The 18,602-nt window shown below is 39.9% G+C and overlaps 1 protein-coding gene across 2 annotated transcripts in view; it reads left to right on the plus strand.

Moving 5' to 3' along the window:
* The window catches only part of sema4gb (sema domain, immunoglobulin domain (Ig), transmembrane domain (TM) and short cytoplasmic domain, (semaphorin) 4Gb), a 184,111-nt gene that overhangs the window by 150,407 nt on the left and 15,102 nt on the right, over window positions 1-18,602 (plus strand). For both annotated transcript variants that reach the window (XR_007934072.1, XM_051922450.1), the window contains exons 10-14: window positions 3,800-3,944; window positions 4,895-5,117; window positions 16,240-16,355; window positions 16,767-16,921; window positions 18,486-18,547. Coding sequence is in view for 1 of the 2 variants with exons in the window: in XM_051922450.1 (XP_051778410.1) it covers window positions 3,800-3,944; window positions 4,895-5,117; window positions 16,240-16,355; window positions 16,767-16,921; window positions 18,486-18,547 (701 nt within the window). In the remaining variant the exon portion in view is untranslated. The remainder of the gene's footprint in view (window positions 1-3,799; window positions 3,945-4,894; window positions 5,118-16,239; window positions 16,356-16,766; window positions 16,922-18,485; window positions 18,548-18,602) is intronic.

Below are 18,602 nucleotides of genomic sequence, written 5' to 3' on the forward strand. Positions count from 1 at the left end.
ACATTTCTAATCCCTTTATATTCTGCTTAGAATTTACTGAAAACTAAACAGTTAAAAGTAACCATACAGGTTCTCACACAGAGGGCTTCTAAAGACCTGCTTCCGTTATAGTATATTTTTACTGCATCTCAAGACTCTGTAGCACAAGTTATAAATGTAGTGCAATTTCTTTACCATGTTCTCACTGAAGATGGTTGATTGCTGCATACCATACTAAAAAATAATTGTTTGGTTTTCTGCATCATTTGAGTGCCAATCAGCACAAAGTGGTGGCTTTCCAGGAGGGCACCTGCATTGTGATTCTAGTGTCAGAAATGGACAAAATATTAGCACATATGATGAATGTAAGTGGAAGATAGTATAACAAAGCATATTATACTATACTGTATAACAATTGGCAAACTTGTTAAATACAGAGACAGAGTTTTTTGTTTTTTCTCATTGCACCAGGTCATCAGTTCTGATACTAAACTATTAACCTATGGTGGTTGCTGCATAAACCCAATCGGAATAGATTTATTTTTGCCTTTTGGAATATATGAATCTGTGTCACCTTTGTTCTCAGAACCTTTTGTTAGTAGTGTTTCTTCTAGAAGATACACATACTGTAGTCAAACGTCAGAAACAGAAGGTTAATATATTTCACAAATTCCCTGTGCATAAGACCTGATCTTGATAGTTAAAGCATTACTCTGTAAGTTTCACGAGGGCAGAATATTTAATTGCTATTGGAAATATGGTGCAAAATAGTATTAAGTTACAAGTCTTTTGACCATGTACATGCCTGTCTTTTTCAAAGTCCTAGAGCAGGTCACGTGGACAGTGCTGTAAAAATGGCGCCATCCTTCAGATGAGAAGTCACACCAAGATCTTCACTCTCTGTGGTCATAAAGGATCACTGGGAGTCCTTTATAAAGAGTAGGGTGCATCCTGATGTCCTGACTAAATTGCCCACATCATCCTAGTCATTCTGCTCCCCTAATCATCCCCTGTCCCTGACTGGCTAACTGTATCTCACCCCTTCACCACCTGACAGCTAATGTGTAGTGAGTGTACTGGAGCCGAAATGACTGCCGTCACATCATCCAGGTGTATACTATACATTAGTGGTGGTTGACGTGGCTCCCAGCTCACCATGTAAAAGCGCTTTAAGTAGTGAGAATATAAATGTAAAGAATTATTATTATTATTATTATTACTGCTGCCTTGAAACCAAAGATGGCAGTTCAAGTCCCCAGGCATTCTTCCAGAAGACATACAGGTTAGGTGGATTGGCAATGCTAAATAGGCCCCTGGTATGTATGTGTGTGGGTGTTTACCCTGCAAAGGGCTACTGCCCTGTCAAAGAATTGTTCCTGGGTTGTGTCCAGTGCTTATTGGGATAGGTTCTAGCTCTAGAAATTGAATGGATTGCTTGTGTACCTTATATACTTGGCCACTATGTTAGGAAAATCAGATTTCTAAAAAATAGTCCTCTTCCCTTTGTACTTGAAATGTGTTGCTATAGATTCAAGTGAGCCTCTGATCTCTCTCTTGCATACTGTATCTTAATTCTTTTTAACAGGTACAGGCCAAGCTTTGACACTGTTCCTTTATGTTAATAAAACTGCTTTTTTGTATACTGGAGCCTGTCAGTATCAAATAAGGTACTTTTTCTCCCTGTTGAACTCCTGGGGCCTCATGTATAAATGCTCAAAAATGTTGTGTATGCCTGTTTACACGCTCACATCACGGTGTATAAAAACTAAACTTGGTGTAAAGCCACGCACATTCTCACACCAGCACAAACCATAGTGTATGCAAGGTTTTGGCTTGGTTTTGCAAACTGGTGGCACCCAGCTTCAGTTTTCTAGTTTTCTAACCCTTTTTTATCCCTAACTCCGCTCACATCCTTGAGCTTCTACTTTTCAAAAACTTGTAGCTCCACACTTTAAATCTCAGCATTATCGTTAATATTTTTTTATTGATAATCTGACATTTTCCTTTATCTGTGTCCATGACTCTGTGACTTTAATTGGCCTTAAATGAACTGGTGGCTTTTACGTTATAGGGTCTGAAAACCCCAACTGACATTCTAAACCATTCTACTAGGCAGGTAAACCCATGAATCATTTTTTAGCTCTTAACAGATTTGACACTAAATTGATTTATTTGAAAAATATAAAAAGTTTTGGCAGCTAGCTGTTCATTTGTTATACTGTTTTAAATTAATGACAGAAGCTATAATAAGTACCAACAAGAACCTGGACTTTGTGAAGTATACACACATTTTATAAAACATTCTAGCATTGCTTTCACCCTCTAATTTACCACTTTATGTATTTATATTAAGTACCAGTCAATAAAAAATTGTTGTCTGTCATACATTCTATTTAAGAATTTTAAAAGCAAGCAGTATCTGCAAAAGAGCCTTTTATAAATTCATTGCTGTGTTTCTATTTGGAATTGTTTATTTTGACAATTTAATGTACCAACATACGATTTTTACATTTATGACAGACTTTCTGATTTTCATTTTGCTCCTGCCCCATACTAATGGTTGCCAAATTTCATTCTTTTAATGGTCCATGATTTTAAGATCCACATCCTCAGTGCATACTTAATTCTTAATACTTGATTTGTTTAATGAATGCATAACTTCCCCTGCATTTTATTACACTCAGATGTGCAATTAGTTCAATGCTTAACTATGATCTCTTCAACAGTTATAGCTAAAGGTTCTTTTTTAAACTTTTCTAATATGGTATTCACCTACCCACTTAATCCCAGTTTAAGGTCATGGAGAGCCAGATCCTATCCGGACAACATTAAGCACAACTGAAGTGATATTGGAAAAGATATATATCAAACAGTTATTAGCAAACTTCATAACTGATTTTCCAGTTTAAAGCCAAGTATTCTACCATAAGTGTAAAGCAATGACTGCTCCACCGCTAGCCAAAATTCCTAATAATGCAATTTGATGTTAAATTCAATTTGTTCATACAGTATGTACTGTAGTTCACTATTCAGAAGACACACTTTAGAGCATGTGCACAGAATTACAAATACAAAATAGTTACCAGAAATTAAACTAAAATGATGCAGCCTTTGAATGCACACTTTATATATAGTATAAGACAATACCTCAGTATTAGTGTACAGCATTAGCTAGTTATCCCATCTTTGTTTAATTTATAATATGTAAAGCCAGTTACAGAACTAAAAAACCTCTTTGAAAATTAGCTTTGACTTGTGTTATGCATTTAAATATATTTTACTGAAATGTAAGTGCTATTATAAAACAGTGTTATAGGAAAAGTGAAATGGGAATCCCTGCATAAAAAAACGAGAGACCAGGGTTATTATCTGTAACCTTTACAAAAGAAATGGCAATGCATGTCAGTCTGTATTCCAGTATTATAATAGAACATACTGTACTGTATTTTATACATATTATTTTGAAAAAAATTGGCAGTTATTTTGTATAGATCTAGAGATGTGTGACTGAAATTATCATTTTAATATGCATTCATCTGACTTTTTATTATACATGACATATTTGACATCTTCCAAGAGGCAAAAACTGAGCTTGTTTAATTCTTGGTATAATAACGCAAACAAAATATCAAGTTTGATTTTAGTAAGAAGGAACATATTTGCATGTATAGTTTCACCTGTGTATCATACAGTATGTAGTTGCACTTTTTTTTTTTATTACATTTTTATGTTTTTCTTACTATTTATACAATTAGGATTTTGTGAAAAGAGAAAAGCTAGTAACCATAAATAACTCTTATACTTTTTCTTCTCATAATAGGAAAAATGTAAAAGCTTCTGCAGTTTGTCAATATTCAATTAAAGATATCCAGAAAGTATTTAATGGTCCTTATGTGGAGAATCAGGACACCAGTCTGAAGTGGAATGAGCACACGGGTGAAGTTCCCCAGCCACGACCTGGTGCGGTAAGTCATCATCACCTGTTTAATTAATGTCATATTAGCTACTATATTAACCATCAAATTATTATCACTTTGATCAGTAATTTTAAAAACAGAGGTAGCATTTCATGTGATCCTGTTTCACTTTTCACTAAAGGTTAGGGATACCCTACCATATTCTTATATAGTGCAGTATAACAATATTGGAACATTTGCAGCATTGATATGGTCTGAAATGGAACTGAAAAGTTAGAATTTTCAAATTCACTGATACTGCACTGTATAGATTTCATTGCTTGGCAGTTATATACTGTATATTTATATATGTGTTTTAAACTCACTACAAGTCTAGTGCTTTGTTTCTATACAAAATAAAAATGAGATTTCTAGTAATAAAAGTTTCTGTTTTAAGAACATGTAGTCTGGAATTATAAAATTCACATATACTGTATGATGGAATTGTACATACAGCAGCACCTCATTTTGCCTTACATACATGCATGGTGTGAAATATATAATGGCAATTGGTGGAAGTTCATGTTTTTTTTAATGAAACAGAAGATTATATGAAAGGATCATATATGAAATTTCCTGGAGTTTCCAAAATATTCAGAATTAACTACTGAAATAGTCCAATCATCCATCTGTTTTCTGTCCTACTGATACAGATATTTTTTTTGTTGTTGGCTATTCGTTTCATTTGTGCTATGCGTGTATTGACAGTGAACATGAACATGGCAAGTGTTCTGTCACAGATTAGCATTCACTTTTTCTTTTTATGATTTTCACATAAAGGAATACAAACATAATCTTGGTCAAATTTTGATGAATGAGCCTATACCTTAATAACCTACATTATTTTTGTGGACAATATATCAGTGATCCCCAAGACTAAGTTTGAGATGCATAACACCCACCTCCCCCAAGCAATGATCATCTGCTCACCTCTTAATCAGATTTTTTTCCCATTGCAGTGTATAACAGATGAGTTCAGAGAGAAAGGTTATAACACATCAACGGACCTGCCAGACAATGTTCTTAATTTTGTCAGGAGACATCCCCTGATGTTTCAGCAAGTAAGACCAATGGAAAATCGGCCACTTCTTTTCAAGAGAAATGTGGACTACACCAGAATAGCAGTACAAAGAGTAACAGCTTTGGATAAGCAGACCTACAATGTGCTTTTTATTGGAACTGGTATGTAATATTTAATATGTGTTTGATATTTGTCTCTGTATGCATAGTGTTTACTCAGTAACAGAATAATTTATAAGACAAAGATAAATCTGAAAAAGTAAGCATGCCACATGATTTTTTTTTTCCTTTTTAACATATGTGGACATATTGAGATTTGATCTTCATTTAAATTGTCCATCCATCCATCCATTGTCTCCCGCTTATCCGAGGTCGGGTCGCGGGGGCAGCAGCTTGAGCAGAGATGCCCAGACTTCCCTCTCCCCGGCCACTTCTTCTAGCTCTTCCGGGAGAATCCCAAGGCGTTCCCAGGCCAGTCGAGAGACATAGTCCCTCCAACGTGTCCTGGGTCTTCCCCGGGGCCTCCTCCCGGTTAGACGTGCCTGGAACATCTCACCAGGGAGGCGTCCAGGAGGCATCCTGATCAGATGCTCGAGCCACCTCATCTGACTCCTCTCGATGCGGAGGAGCAGCGACTCTACTCTGAGCCCCTCCCGGATGACTGAGCTTCTCACCCTATCTTTAAGGGAAAGCCCAGACACCCTGCGGAGGAAACTCATTTCAGCTGCTTGTATTTGCGATCTCGTTCTTTCGGTCACTACCCATAGCTCATGACCATAGGTGAGGGTAGGAACATAGATCGACTGGTAAATTGAGAGCTTCGCCTTGCGGCTCAGCTCCTTTTTCACCACGACAGACCAATGCAGCGCCCGCATTACTGCGGATGCCGCACCGATCCGCCTGTCGATCTCACGCTCCATTCTTCCCTCACTCGTGAACAAGACCCCGAGATACTTGAACTCCTCCACTTGGGGCAGGATCTCGCTACCAACCCTGAGAGGGCACTCCACCCTTTTCCGGCTGAGGACCATGGTCTCGGATTTGGAGGTGCTGATTCTCATCCCAGCCACTTCACACTTGGCTGCGAACCGATCCAGAGAGAGCTGAAGATCACGGCCTGATGAAGCAAACAGGACAACATCATCTGCAAAAAGCAGTGACCCAATCCTGAGCCCACCAAACCGGACCCCCTCAACGCCCTGGCTGCGCCTAGAAATTCTGTCCATAAAAGTTATGAACAGAATCAGTGACAAAGGGCAGCCCTGGCAGAGTCCAACTCTCACTGGAAACGGGTTCGACTTACTGCCGGCAATGCGGACCAAGCTCTGGCACCGATCGTACAGGGACCGAACAGCCCATACTCTCGGAGTACCCCCCACAGGATTCCCCGAGGGACACGGTCGAATGCCTTTTCCAAGTCCATAAAACACATGTAGACTGGTTGGGCAAACTCCCATGCACCCTCCAGGACCCTGCTAAGGGTATAGAGTTGGTCCACTGTTCCGCGACCAGGACGAAAACCACACTGTTCCTCCTGAATCCGAGGCTCGACTATCCGACGGACCCTCCTCTCCAGGACCCCTGAATAGACTTTTCCAGGGAGGCTGAGGAGTGTGATCCCTCTGTAGTTGGAACATACCCTCCGATCCCCCTTCATAAAGTGGGGGACTACCACCCCGGTCTGCCAATCCAGAGGCACTGTCCCTGATGTCCATGCGATGTTGCAGAGGCGTGTCAACCAAGACAGTCCTACAACATCCAGAGCCTTGAGGAACTCCGGGCGTATCTCATCCACCCCCGGGGCCCTGCCACCAAGGAGTTTTTTGACCACCTCGGTGACCTCAGTCCCAGAGATGGGGGAGCCCACCTCTGAGTCCCCAGGCTGTGCTTCCTCATTGGAAGGCATGTTAATGGGATTGAGGAGGTCTTCGAAGTACTCCCCCCACCGACCCACAGCGTCCCAAGTCGAGGTCAGCAGCGCACCATCCCCACCATATACAGTGTTGACACTGCACTGCTTCCCCTTCCTGAGACGCCGGATGGTGGACCAGAATCTCCTCGAAGCCATCCGAAAGTCGTTCTCCATGGCCTCCCCAAACTCCTCCCACGCCCGAGTTTTTGCCTCAGCAACCACCAAAGCCGCATTCCGCTTGGCCTGCCGGTACCTATCAGCTGCCTCCAGGGTACCACAGGACAAAAGGGTCCTGTAGGACTCCTTCTTCAGCTTGACGGCATCCTTCACCGCCGGTGTCCACCAACGGGTTCGGGGATTGCCGCCACGACAGGCACCGACCACCTTACAGCCACAGCTCCGGTCAGCTGCCTCAACAATAGAGGCACGGAACATGGCCCATTCGGACTCAATGTCCCCCACCTCCCTCGGGATGTGGTTGAAGTTCTGCCGTAGGTGGGAGTTGAAGCTACTTCTGACAGGGGGCTCTGCCAGATGTTCCCAGCAGACCCTCACAACACGTTTGGGCCTACCACGCCTGACCGGCATCCTCCCCCACCATCGAAGCCAACTCACCACCAGGTGGTGATCAGTTGACAGCTCCGCCCCTCTCTTCACCCGAGTGTCCAAGACATGTGGCCGCAAGTCCGACGACACGACCACAAAGTCGATCATCGAACTGAGGCCTAGGGTGTCCTGGTGCCAAGTGCACATATGAACACCTCTATGCCTGAACATGGTGTTCGTTATGGACAATCCGTGTCGAGCACAGAAGTCCAATAACAAAACACCACTCGGGTTCAGATCGGGGGGGGCCATTCCTTCCAATCACGCCCTTCCAGGTCTCACTGTCATTGCCCACGTGAGCATTGAAGTTTCCCAGCAGAACGAGGGAGTCCCCAGAAGGTATGCCCTCTAGCACCCCCTCCAGGGACTCCAAGAAGGGTGGGTACTCTGAACTGCTGTTCGGTGCATACGCACAAACAACAGTTAGGACCCGTCCCCCCACCCGAAGGCGAAGGGAGGCTACCCTCTCGTCCACCAGGGTAAACCCCAATGTACAGGCTCCAAGTTGGGGGGCAATAAGTATACCCACACCCGCTCGGCGCCTCTCACCGGGGGCAACTCCCGAGTGGTACAGAGTCCAGCCCCTCTCAAGGAGATTGGTTCCAGAGTCCAAGCTGTGCGTCGAGGTGAGTCTGACTATATCTAGCCGGAACCTCTCAACTTCGCGCACTAGCTCAGGCTCCTTCCCCTTCAGAGAGGTGACATTCCACGTCCCAAGAGCCAGCTTCTGTAGCCGAGGATCGGACCGCCAACAACAACAACAACATTTATTTATATAGCACATTTTCATACAAAAAGTAGCTCAAAGTGCTTTACATAATGAAGAGAAGAAAAATAAAAGACAAAATAAGAAATTAAAATAAGACAACATTAATTAACATAGAAAGGAGTAAGGTCCGATGGCCAGGGTGGACAGAAAAAACAAAAAAAAACTCCAGAAGGCTGGAGAAAAAAATAAAATCTGTAGGGGTTCCAGGCCACGAGACCACCCAGTCCCCTTTGGGCATTCTACCTAACATAAATGAAATAGTCCTCTTTGTAGTTCGGGTTTTTCACGGAGTCACTTGATGCTGATGGTCATACAGACTTCTGGCTTTTAATCCATCCATCATTGTTGGAACATCATGGTGCTTTGGGTAGATGGTGGTGGCGCACGCCACCACCAACAGGACACCGGAAAAGGAAACAGAAGAGAGAGTAGGGGTTAGTACAGATTTTGAATGAATAGTTATTATAATGAATTAGATATACAGAGTATCAGGATTAAATTACAGTGAAGTTATGAGAAGGCCATGTTAAAATAATGTGTTTTCAGTAGTTTTTTAAAGTGCTCCACTGTATTAGCCAAGGTCCCCGCCTTCGGCCACCACCCAACTAACACTGCACCCGACCTCCTTGGCCCCTCCCATAGGTGGTGAGCCCATGGGAAGTCATTTAAATTGTATTTTTAGATAAGTGTATTGCAATTGAGTAAAAAAAAATAAAATGTGACTTTGTAGTAGTTTATTCAATGGAAAATCAAATCTTGATATAAATACATATGTTAAATAAGAAAAAAACATTTCATGGGGTTAGCCTTAGGGTTTTTGCATGCGAAAAAGTAAGTACACAGCTAAAATTGTTAAGGTGATTCTTTTCACCTAATAATAAAGTATTCAAGAAATTATGAATCAATAACATCAGTGTAGAGCATTCCATTTATTGAATGAAGGATTGAAAGAATTGGCTGTGAGTGTGAAGTTTCATGTATACTTGTAACATTCAGTAATATTCACTGCCCTTAGCAATCTCTCTCCGACACTGCTGCCTTCACTGGATCATCTTTACACTGCCACACAAAAAGTACAAAAGCACATTTATATCAAATGTTATCTTACAGCACATAGTATGACAAGCTGACAAGGCCAGCTACAATATTCATTGTGAAAATCTTCCTGTTCAAAATAAACTGTGTTCTTTTTTTCCTCATTTTTGTCATTGAACCATGTAAAGACAGGAAGAACATATAGGCGATTCTGTATAAGACAGAGTTTAATAGATTGTAAATGTTAAAGTTTACAGCACATAGACACCTCAGAATTGAGTGATAGCCATGAAAATCACAAGTTAACATTGTTCATTATTTGCATAAAATTTTAGCATCAAAATAGTTCAGAAATAAATTGACTATAAAGAAATGTAAATGAAAGACTAATGTGTAGTTGGTGTAAAGTAGGAAAAGGAAGAGTGTTCAACACTCTTTGCCATTCCATGTGAGTGTGTAATTTTCTTAATCCTTCTTAGAATAGTTTCTCCAACAGTGGTTCATTTATAGTGTTAAAATTATTTCAATAAACTAATCATTGTATTGAAGAGACTAAAAAAGTGTATTTGTTTTTATTCTAAAGGATCCTTGCTAACCTATGGACTATTTAAAGTATACACTCAACCTGTCCTGTTTTATAGAATACTAGGGGGCTTTGCCCCCTGCTCACTTCGCTCGCCAACCCCCGTGTTTGGTTTTCCGGATTCACACTTTTAAGATTTTTTTTTCTTTGAATTGTTGCTATTTCATTAGTTTCACTTTTATTTCAGAACTTCTGTAAAAACAATATTTCTAATCTTACGAGTCCCAATATGCTGAATCTTTTTAATGAGGTCAGGATAGGTTTCTCTGTTTGGAATTTCAGCACAAACAAAACGATCTACATCATCATAAGTTAATATTTATTTTTACGAAGTAAAAAAGTAAGTAGAGTTCTGCATTGGACTCCTGTGTAAAGTCGTGCTATTTTCCTCTCACAGCTCCAAAAGTACATGGGGTTACCAAGGTGATACCACAGCTTTTGTCTAGGTTTTTGTACAAGGGCTAGACAGAACGTTTTTGACTCTTGGGGTAAATGTAGCTTTTTAAATAAGCAGACAGATAAATATATATACATGAACAAAATAACCAATAAATGCATGTGCGGTAAACTCCGTTTTTGAAATTCTCAAGATTCTTTATTTGTCACATGCATAGTTATACAGGACAACACGCAGTGAAATGCATCCTGATCCGCTTATCAAAAACTGTGTAAAGTTAGAAGAATATCAGTTAAATTAACAAAAAGTCATAGATTGAAAGATAACAGTATAGTAGAACATAATAAATAAGTAAAATTATGTGAAAAGGGTAGAATTAAGTGTTAAGGTGCAATAGTGTAGTAATTATTGTGCAAAACCAAAGTTAGACTGGTGCATAGTTAAACGAGGCAGTTTGTTTGTTTGCACTACTGCGATCTTTACTTTTTTTTATATTTTCTAATTTTCCTACTTTCATATCCTTTAACTTTCTCCACATGTGTATAGCGCTGTTTTTTTTTTTTTGAGCCTTTCTAATTTCACTGGTTTCATAGTCTCTAACCTGCTCTGCATGTGTTTAGCGTCAACATTTGTAAACGTCTTTATGAAGTTCCACTTTGTCATTTTACTCATTGTCTTTTAATTCTGAGCCGTACAGTGCAATACATAGAACAGAATAAATCCTCAATACAGTATAAAAATAAAAATTCTGGAAGTACGGAGTAGAATTTCACAGTAGATGATATCACATAATATGATTTGGATTTGTTTTAAGTCCTGGAGACCTCATTCATCAAGCTGCCTCCCCCCATTTTGCCATTCCACATCTGAAATAGCGCTAATCCAATGAAAGGACCCCTCATTCCCACGTCCCCATTCATCAGGGATGACTTTACCTTAGGCAGGCAATCTACAATTTAAATAGATTGTTATTTTCTTCTGAATTGTTACATATGCATTATTTTCACTTTTACTTTAAAAACTTTTGTAAAAACAATACTTGTTTCTTTATTTCCTGCCTCGCACGTGGTTACATCTCTTTCTTCCCAGACATATAATACTGCTCTTGTTGTGAAAGGTGTTGCGGCTGAACATACGCTAAGGATATGCCTTTGGATCATTTGCTGTCTTTTTGCTTCTTGCTAGCTGCCTCTTCTGCCTGTCGCATGTCGTTGTTTTAAGAGCTGGGAACACATGATGCTTGCCTGCCAAAAGCAATCCAACAACTGCTAGCTTAGAGGTCTGTTGACTTGTTTTAAATGATGGCTCACTGCCTGGTCTCGTGTGACGTTGTAAAAGCATACCTGTCTTTTATTTCTGGCCACGGGCGTGGTTGAATTCTTTCTTGCAGGATGTATAACGCTGCTCATGTTTGGTTGGGGTAGCTGCTGTCGCAGCTTTCTCCACATGTGTATAGCGCCGTTTTTTTTTTTTTTTTTGAGCCTTACTAATTTCACTGGTTTCATAGTCTCTAACCTGCTCTGCATGTGTTTAGCGTCAACGTTTGTAAACGTCTTTATGAAGTTCTACTTTCTTTTATTCATTGTCTTTTAATTCTGAGCCGGATTGGCCGTGCTTTTTTTTCAATTCCACTTGTTCCGGGCTGATAATTACTTTCCTTATTTTCTGAATTTGCACCTCGATTATTCTTTTTAGCTCTTTTTTCTGTCCAACGCATTTGAGTCTCTTTTCTCTGTGCCCGATTGGACGTGCTTTTTTTCCATTCCACTTGTTCCTGGCTGATCATCACGTTCCTTATTTTCTAAATTTGCACCTAGATTATTGTTTTTCTTTTTAGCATTTTTTTCTCTCCATCGCTTTTGGGTCTCTTTTCTTCGCGCTTTTCTTTCATCTTTGTTTAATCGTCGACGTTTCATTTCTACCCTATTCATTTCATTTCTACCCTATTCATTTCTATCGTATTGACCTTATACACTTTATATGCACTGAGAGCCCTGGAGCTGTGTGTGCTGCATGACTTCCTTTACACTACTGATTTTAGGGTGTGTCTTGCAAGACACTCGTTCTATGTTCCCATGAGACGCACCGTGGCAGTTCTCTTTCGTCTCGCGGGTCTTTAAATTATCTTTCGAGAAGATCATGTATCGTAGACTATCAGGACAGGGGACAGGATTTCTTTTTATAATAGAGAGATAGAGAGCTCACAGTTTTTGATGCCATTTGGATTAATGTTAGTAGATCAAATAAATTGTTATTTAAAATATGATCATTTGTTATAGATCAAAAAATTAAAATATCTTTATGCACTTCGTCTATAGAAGGTGGGAGTTTAGTCATCTAAGGTAGTAATATAGTAATATGTATGTAAATAAATAATCAATTTGTTTTTGTACGTAGAATATGTTTCTGCTTACTGCTTTTTGATTCAGATGTTATTATTTTAGTTGAGAGCATGGGCCTAAGTGGTCTCATCTTTTGATCTTTGATGGCATCCATAAGTTCTTGCAGTTGCAATGGCAAACAGGACCACTATGATTTCATTCATGTTCTTCCTTCTTTTCTTCATATATAGTAAACTCTGAGGCATCACTCCTAATTATATTAAAATAAATAAATCTATAGCAATTGCTGTAAGGAAGAAATTGCCAACATGGATCTAGAACAGGGATTCCCATACCCGGTCCTGGGGACCCACTGTGGCAACAGGATTTTGTTCCACCCAGCTTCTGTTTTTAATTGGACTCCTGGGCTAATTAAGTGAACTGTTATTTCCCAGATTCTGTGTTTTGGAAACAATATAGAAATTAGAAAACTAAGTTTGGTAAAAAAATATATATATATTAAAATGTACTAAGCAGTTACTGTATATAAGAAAATTTTTTTTTTTAACATTTTCATCTTGATTTTCATTCTACTTTTCCAGGTGTTCTAATTGTTTAATTAATTCGTTATTTAATAATTAGTGGGGCTGACACTAAAGTAGTTGCAGCCTTTCACAATTCAGTGGTGTTTTCCTGGGTCTCTGCTGTGCTACTTTTTAACTGTCATTATTAAGACACAATGAAGGGAGCAAACTGCACAGAGAAAGGGCGACATATGATGAAATCAACAAAAGAGAGTTAAGCATTTGAATCTATAGCAAAAATAGGAATATTTATAAATGTGTTATAAATGTAGAAATCATCCTGCTGTGCTTTTCTGAATGTAGAATAAGAAAAGAGAAAAATACCAGCTAATTAAATTTGATCAGTGTTAACAGTTGTTGTCACTGATTATGAACCTGGTTGGAACAAAAACCTGCAGCCACAGTAGGTCCCATGTCCGAATTTGGGAATCCCTGATCTAGAAAATGCTGTAAAAGTTTACATAATTAGCAGTTTACTATTGGTTAAACTAAGAAATCCATCCATCCATCCATCCATTGTCTCCCGCTTATCCGAGGTCGGGTCGCGGGGGCAGCAGTTTGAGCAGAGATGCCCAGACTTCCCTCTCCCCGGCCACTTCTTCTAGCTCTTCCGGGAGAATCCCAAGGCGTTCCCAGGCCAGTCGAGAGACATAGTCCCTCCAGCGTGTCCTGGGTCTTCCCCGGGGCCTCCTCCCGGTTGGACGTGCCCGGAACACCTCACCAGGGAGGCGTCCAGGAGGCATCCTGATCAGATGCCCGAGCCACCTCATCTGACTCCTCTCGATGCGGAGGAGCAGCGGCTCTACTCTGAGCCCCTCCCGGATGACTGAGCTTCTCACCCTATCTTTAAGGGAAAGCCCAGACACCCTGCGGAGGAAACTCATTTCAGCCGCTTGTATTCGCGATCTCGTTCTTTCGGTCACTACCCATAGCTCATGACCATAGGTGAGGGTAGGAACATAGATCGACTGGTAAATTGAGAGCTTCGCCTTGCGGCTCAGCTCCTTTTTCACCACGACAGACCGATGCAATGCCCGCATTACTGCGGATGCCGCACCGATCCGCCTGTCGATCTCATGCTCCATTCTTCCCTCACTCGTGAACAAGACCCCGAGATACTTGAACTCCTCCACTTGGGGCAGGATCTCGCTACCAACCCTGAGAGGGCACTCCACCCTTTTCCGGCTGAGGACCATGGTCTCGGATTTGGAGGTGCTGATTCTCATCCCAGCCGCTTCACACTCGGCTGCGAACCGATCCAGAGAGAGCTGAAGATCACGGCCTGATGAAGCAAACAGGACAACATCATCTGCAAAAAGCAGTGACCCAATCCTGAGCCCACCAAACTGGACCCCCTCAACATCCTGGCTGCGCCTAGAAATTCTGTCCATAAAAGATATGAACAGAATCGGTGCCAAAGGGCAGCCCTGGCGGAGTCCAACTCTCACTGGAAACGGGTTCGACTTACTGCCGGCAATGCGGACCAAGCTCTGGCACCGATCGTACAGGGACTGAACAGCCCTTATCAGGGGGGCCGGTACCCCATACTCTCGGAGTACCCCCCACAGGATTCCCCGAGGGACACGGTCGAATGCCTTTTCTAAGTCCACAAAACACATGTAGACTGGTTGGGCAAACTCCCATGCACCCTCCAGGACCCTGCTAAGGGTATAGAGCTGGTCCACTGTTCCGCGACCAGGACGAAAACCACACTGTTCCTCCTGAATCCGAGGCTCGACTATCCGACGGACCCTCCTCTCCAGGACCCCTGAATAGACTTTTCCAGGGAGGCTGAGGAGTGTGATCCCTCTGTAGTTGGAACACACCCTCCGATCCCCCTTCTTAAAGAGGGGGACCACCACCCCGGTCTGCCAATCCAGAGGCAAATAACTGAAGAAAATCAATACTTTACTAACAGTCACCAACAGAAGTTAGTGGTTAGCATTAGTTAGATTTTGCTGTGGTTTTACCAGAGATTATAAGAGCGGGTTTAAGTGCAACTAAACAGAATATGTGACATGTATTTGACAGCACAAAAATATTTGGAAATTCTGTTTCAACAGATGTCCAGTAACATGGCCCCTCTTCACTTAAACACAAACACATCATTTGCATGTTTTAAGGGCTATTAAAAAAAAGGCATCAAATCAGCCGCTTGATTTTTTAATGTGAAAGTAACCAGATATAGTTTAGTGTTTTAGTGTATGTGTGTGTGTGTGTGTATATATATATATATATATATATACATGCACAACATTTATGCAAACTCCATTTCAAGAAACTTCAAATAGCATTTTTCAAAATAATTTTTAATGCCTTCCCAAACATTTTAAGAACTATTTATATATAAAAAAAAAAAAAAACAAACAAAAAGCATCAGAATCAGCCGCTTTTTTTTCACAATGAAACAGAATTAGATCTAGTAGCGAAGCATTTTATAGACATGTATGTTACTGCAGTGTTACTTTGAAAGGAAAAAAATTGAAGAATCTTGGGAATTCAGCTCAGAGAGAGACCGTCTTCCAGGTAGGTTGGATGTGAAATGGGTGGCAAAAAATGGGGTAAATACAATACACAAGATGGAATACAACTCTCAAGGCAAAATGAAATAGATTATTCTTGCACAAGATAGGAACCAACTCAGAACAATACATTAGAACATTATTGAGCACAATCGCTCGTATAAGGTCACTGTTCAGGCTAATCTCTATGTCTTGAGGATGCTGGAAGAACCACGAATACCAAGAGGAAACAGGAAGGGTATTACAGTATTCTAACTATTCAAATGATCTATCTGTCAGATTGTTTGAATTCTGAAGTTGCAAAAATGTCTACGTCAATGATTTGTGTTATATTATGACTTCCTAATAAACAACTTGTTTAATCTGTGCATCTGCATTCATTAATACAGTATAATTATTTGCTCAATTTGAGTTCTTTAGATATTTTTTTCTGCAATCTAACATTTAATTTGTTCTTTACCTTTTCCCCAATCATTTTTACCTTCTGCTCTAGTTGTGTAGAATCTAATTCTTCATTTGCTTTTATATGTCATTACTTTTGTCTCATATGAATAGATGATGGATGGCTGCATAAGGCAGTAGAAATTGGTTCCCAGATGCATATCATTGAGGAAATGCAGTTGTTTGAAGAGCCACAGCCAGTTGAAAACATAGTAATCTCAAAAGCACAGGTAGGAAGGGGTGTTGTATGTTGTATTCGTCTTTTCAGTTATAGGTCAATGATGCTTTGCTGCCCACAACGTAGTTTTTCAAAATTCTATAAAGCTTTTTTTATTTTAGTTTGCGTTGCTAATATTAATCATAACTGGCATTAATACTTGTATATTGTTATTTATTTATTATGTTTCATGGCTAATAAACAAAATTGAAACCCATAGGCAATGTGAGAAATGCAGTAAATACATCAGTCCAGTGTCTTATTTCCCTACTTCCCTACTTTTCCCCCTACTTTTCCCTATTTATATTTATGTTTACTAATCTTATTTAGGATATTGTATGCACTACCAGAGTAGTGGACATAATACTGTATTATTCTGCAAAAGTCATAAAGTAAAATTAAAATGTCTGTTTTTGTTATTTAGAGATCTTTGTACGTTGGTTCCCAGAGCAGTGTGTTACAGCTTCCTTTTTCAGCTTGTCAGCGCTATACTTCATGTTTTGAATGCATTTTTGCAAGAGATCCATACTGTGGCTGGAATGAAGGAATCTGTGTTGATATCACAATTGGTGTAAACAGGTGATTCTATATACATTAATAATAATGCATGATAATTCTTTTCATTTATATAGTGCATTTCTCACAACTCAAAAGCACTTCAGTGAGTGGGGAGCCATTTCAACCAGCACTAATGTGTAGCATTCTCCTGAATGATGCAACTGCAGCCATTTTTGCACCAGTACATTCACCACACATTAACTGTTAGGAGGTGAAATGGTGAGTGAGAGAACCAGTTAGAATAGGGGGCCAGAATGGCTAGGCAGGGGGTATCTAATGCAAAGTGCTCCATGATAAACTAGCTACGCTGGAAGATAGATGTAGAAGGAACATCATCAGAAAATCATGAAAGTTCAAACCCAGTAAAAAATAAAATAAATTAGAGAGGATTTCAAATTGGACACCAAGATCTCAGCAGCTTACTGCATACATAGTTTGGAATGCCTCCTTTTTGTTTCGACAAACTATGGGTTAAAGAAAATTTGATTGCAATTCTCAGAGAGAAAGGGATTACATTTGAAAATGACCGCATTCATATTTTCCCAGATTTCTCTCCCTTAACAGCTGCCAAATGAGCACACTCTACAGCATTCAACAGTGCTTGCGCAAAGCCAAAATAAGATACAGCCACTTACTTCCAACTACTTTAAAGTGATTTTTGATGACCAATTCTACATGTTTAATTCACCTAAAGAAGCAGAAAAGAGCTAAAAAGACTGATCCTGACATCTTTTAACGCTAGAATCCCTGGAGCCTACGAAAAAAGTCAGAATGCTGGGACACCTTAAATTCCTTCACACCTCTTTATCAGCATCTTTGTTTTGCAAACATGTCAATCAGCACAAGCAGCCTACCATCCCATCTCCCCCACCAATGCAGCTGAAGTTCTCCCAGCTCAAGTCTGTTTATCTGGGTGTGAGGTGCCTGGAATTGTATTAGGTCAGATTAGGAAGCATGCACTGGTACAGGGTAAATAATATATTGTTATTTGGAATACATACATTTCATGTGTGTTCTGTGTCAAAATGATCTGGGTAAATGTAGGATGACAGGAAATGCAAGGCAAGAAATGAACACATAACTAAAACAGAAACTTTTTTCATGTTATAGTAATAATTGACAAAATGCTGACCAGAAGTGCATAATGTGTGAAGAATGAAGTCCAAATATCAAATGAACACTTTCACAAAAGGTATAACAAAACAAGTGTGCTTTTATTCAAGAATACTGTATAACCAAAGAAAAGGAAATCATTCAATTTACATGTTGCTGTCAATGAGTAAAAAGCCAGGCCCAAATATTAATCGACAAAAAAACGTTTTAATTAGTCCTGAGTAGTGACATTCCATTAACAAACCCGTTATCTGCAAGGCCAAGATGAGACTGACAAATGTCATGGCTTAGAGGCCTGGACCAAACCATGATTCATTTATTTGGAGGCAAAATATCATTGGCAGATTACTTGCTAATACCGAATAGATCAGCTGATTTCCAGAGGGAAAGCTTTAGACTTCTGAAGATATGTTTTTGCAGAGGCCTTAATATGTTAACTATATACACATTTAACTTTTCTTATTTTTTACAGAGTCGGATCAACACAGGATGTTCAAAATGGAAAATTAGGATGCCAGAATAGTACAGCTCAAGGTATATTTAAAATAATTAATAATGAAAACAAATGGATTCTCTTTATGTCCTAAAA

The sequence above is a fragment of the Erpetoichthys calabaricus genome, chromosome 2 (genome assembly GCF_900747795.2).
Source record: "Erpetoichthys calabaricus chromosome 2, fErpCal1.3, whole genome shotgun sequence".
Lineage (NCBI taxonomy): Eukaryota > Metazoa > Chordata > Cladistia > Polypteriformes > Polypteridae > Erpetoichthys > Erpetoichthys calabaricus.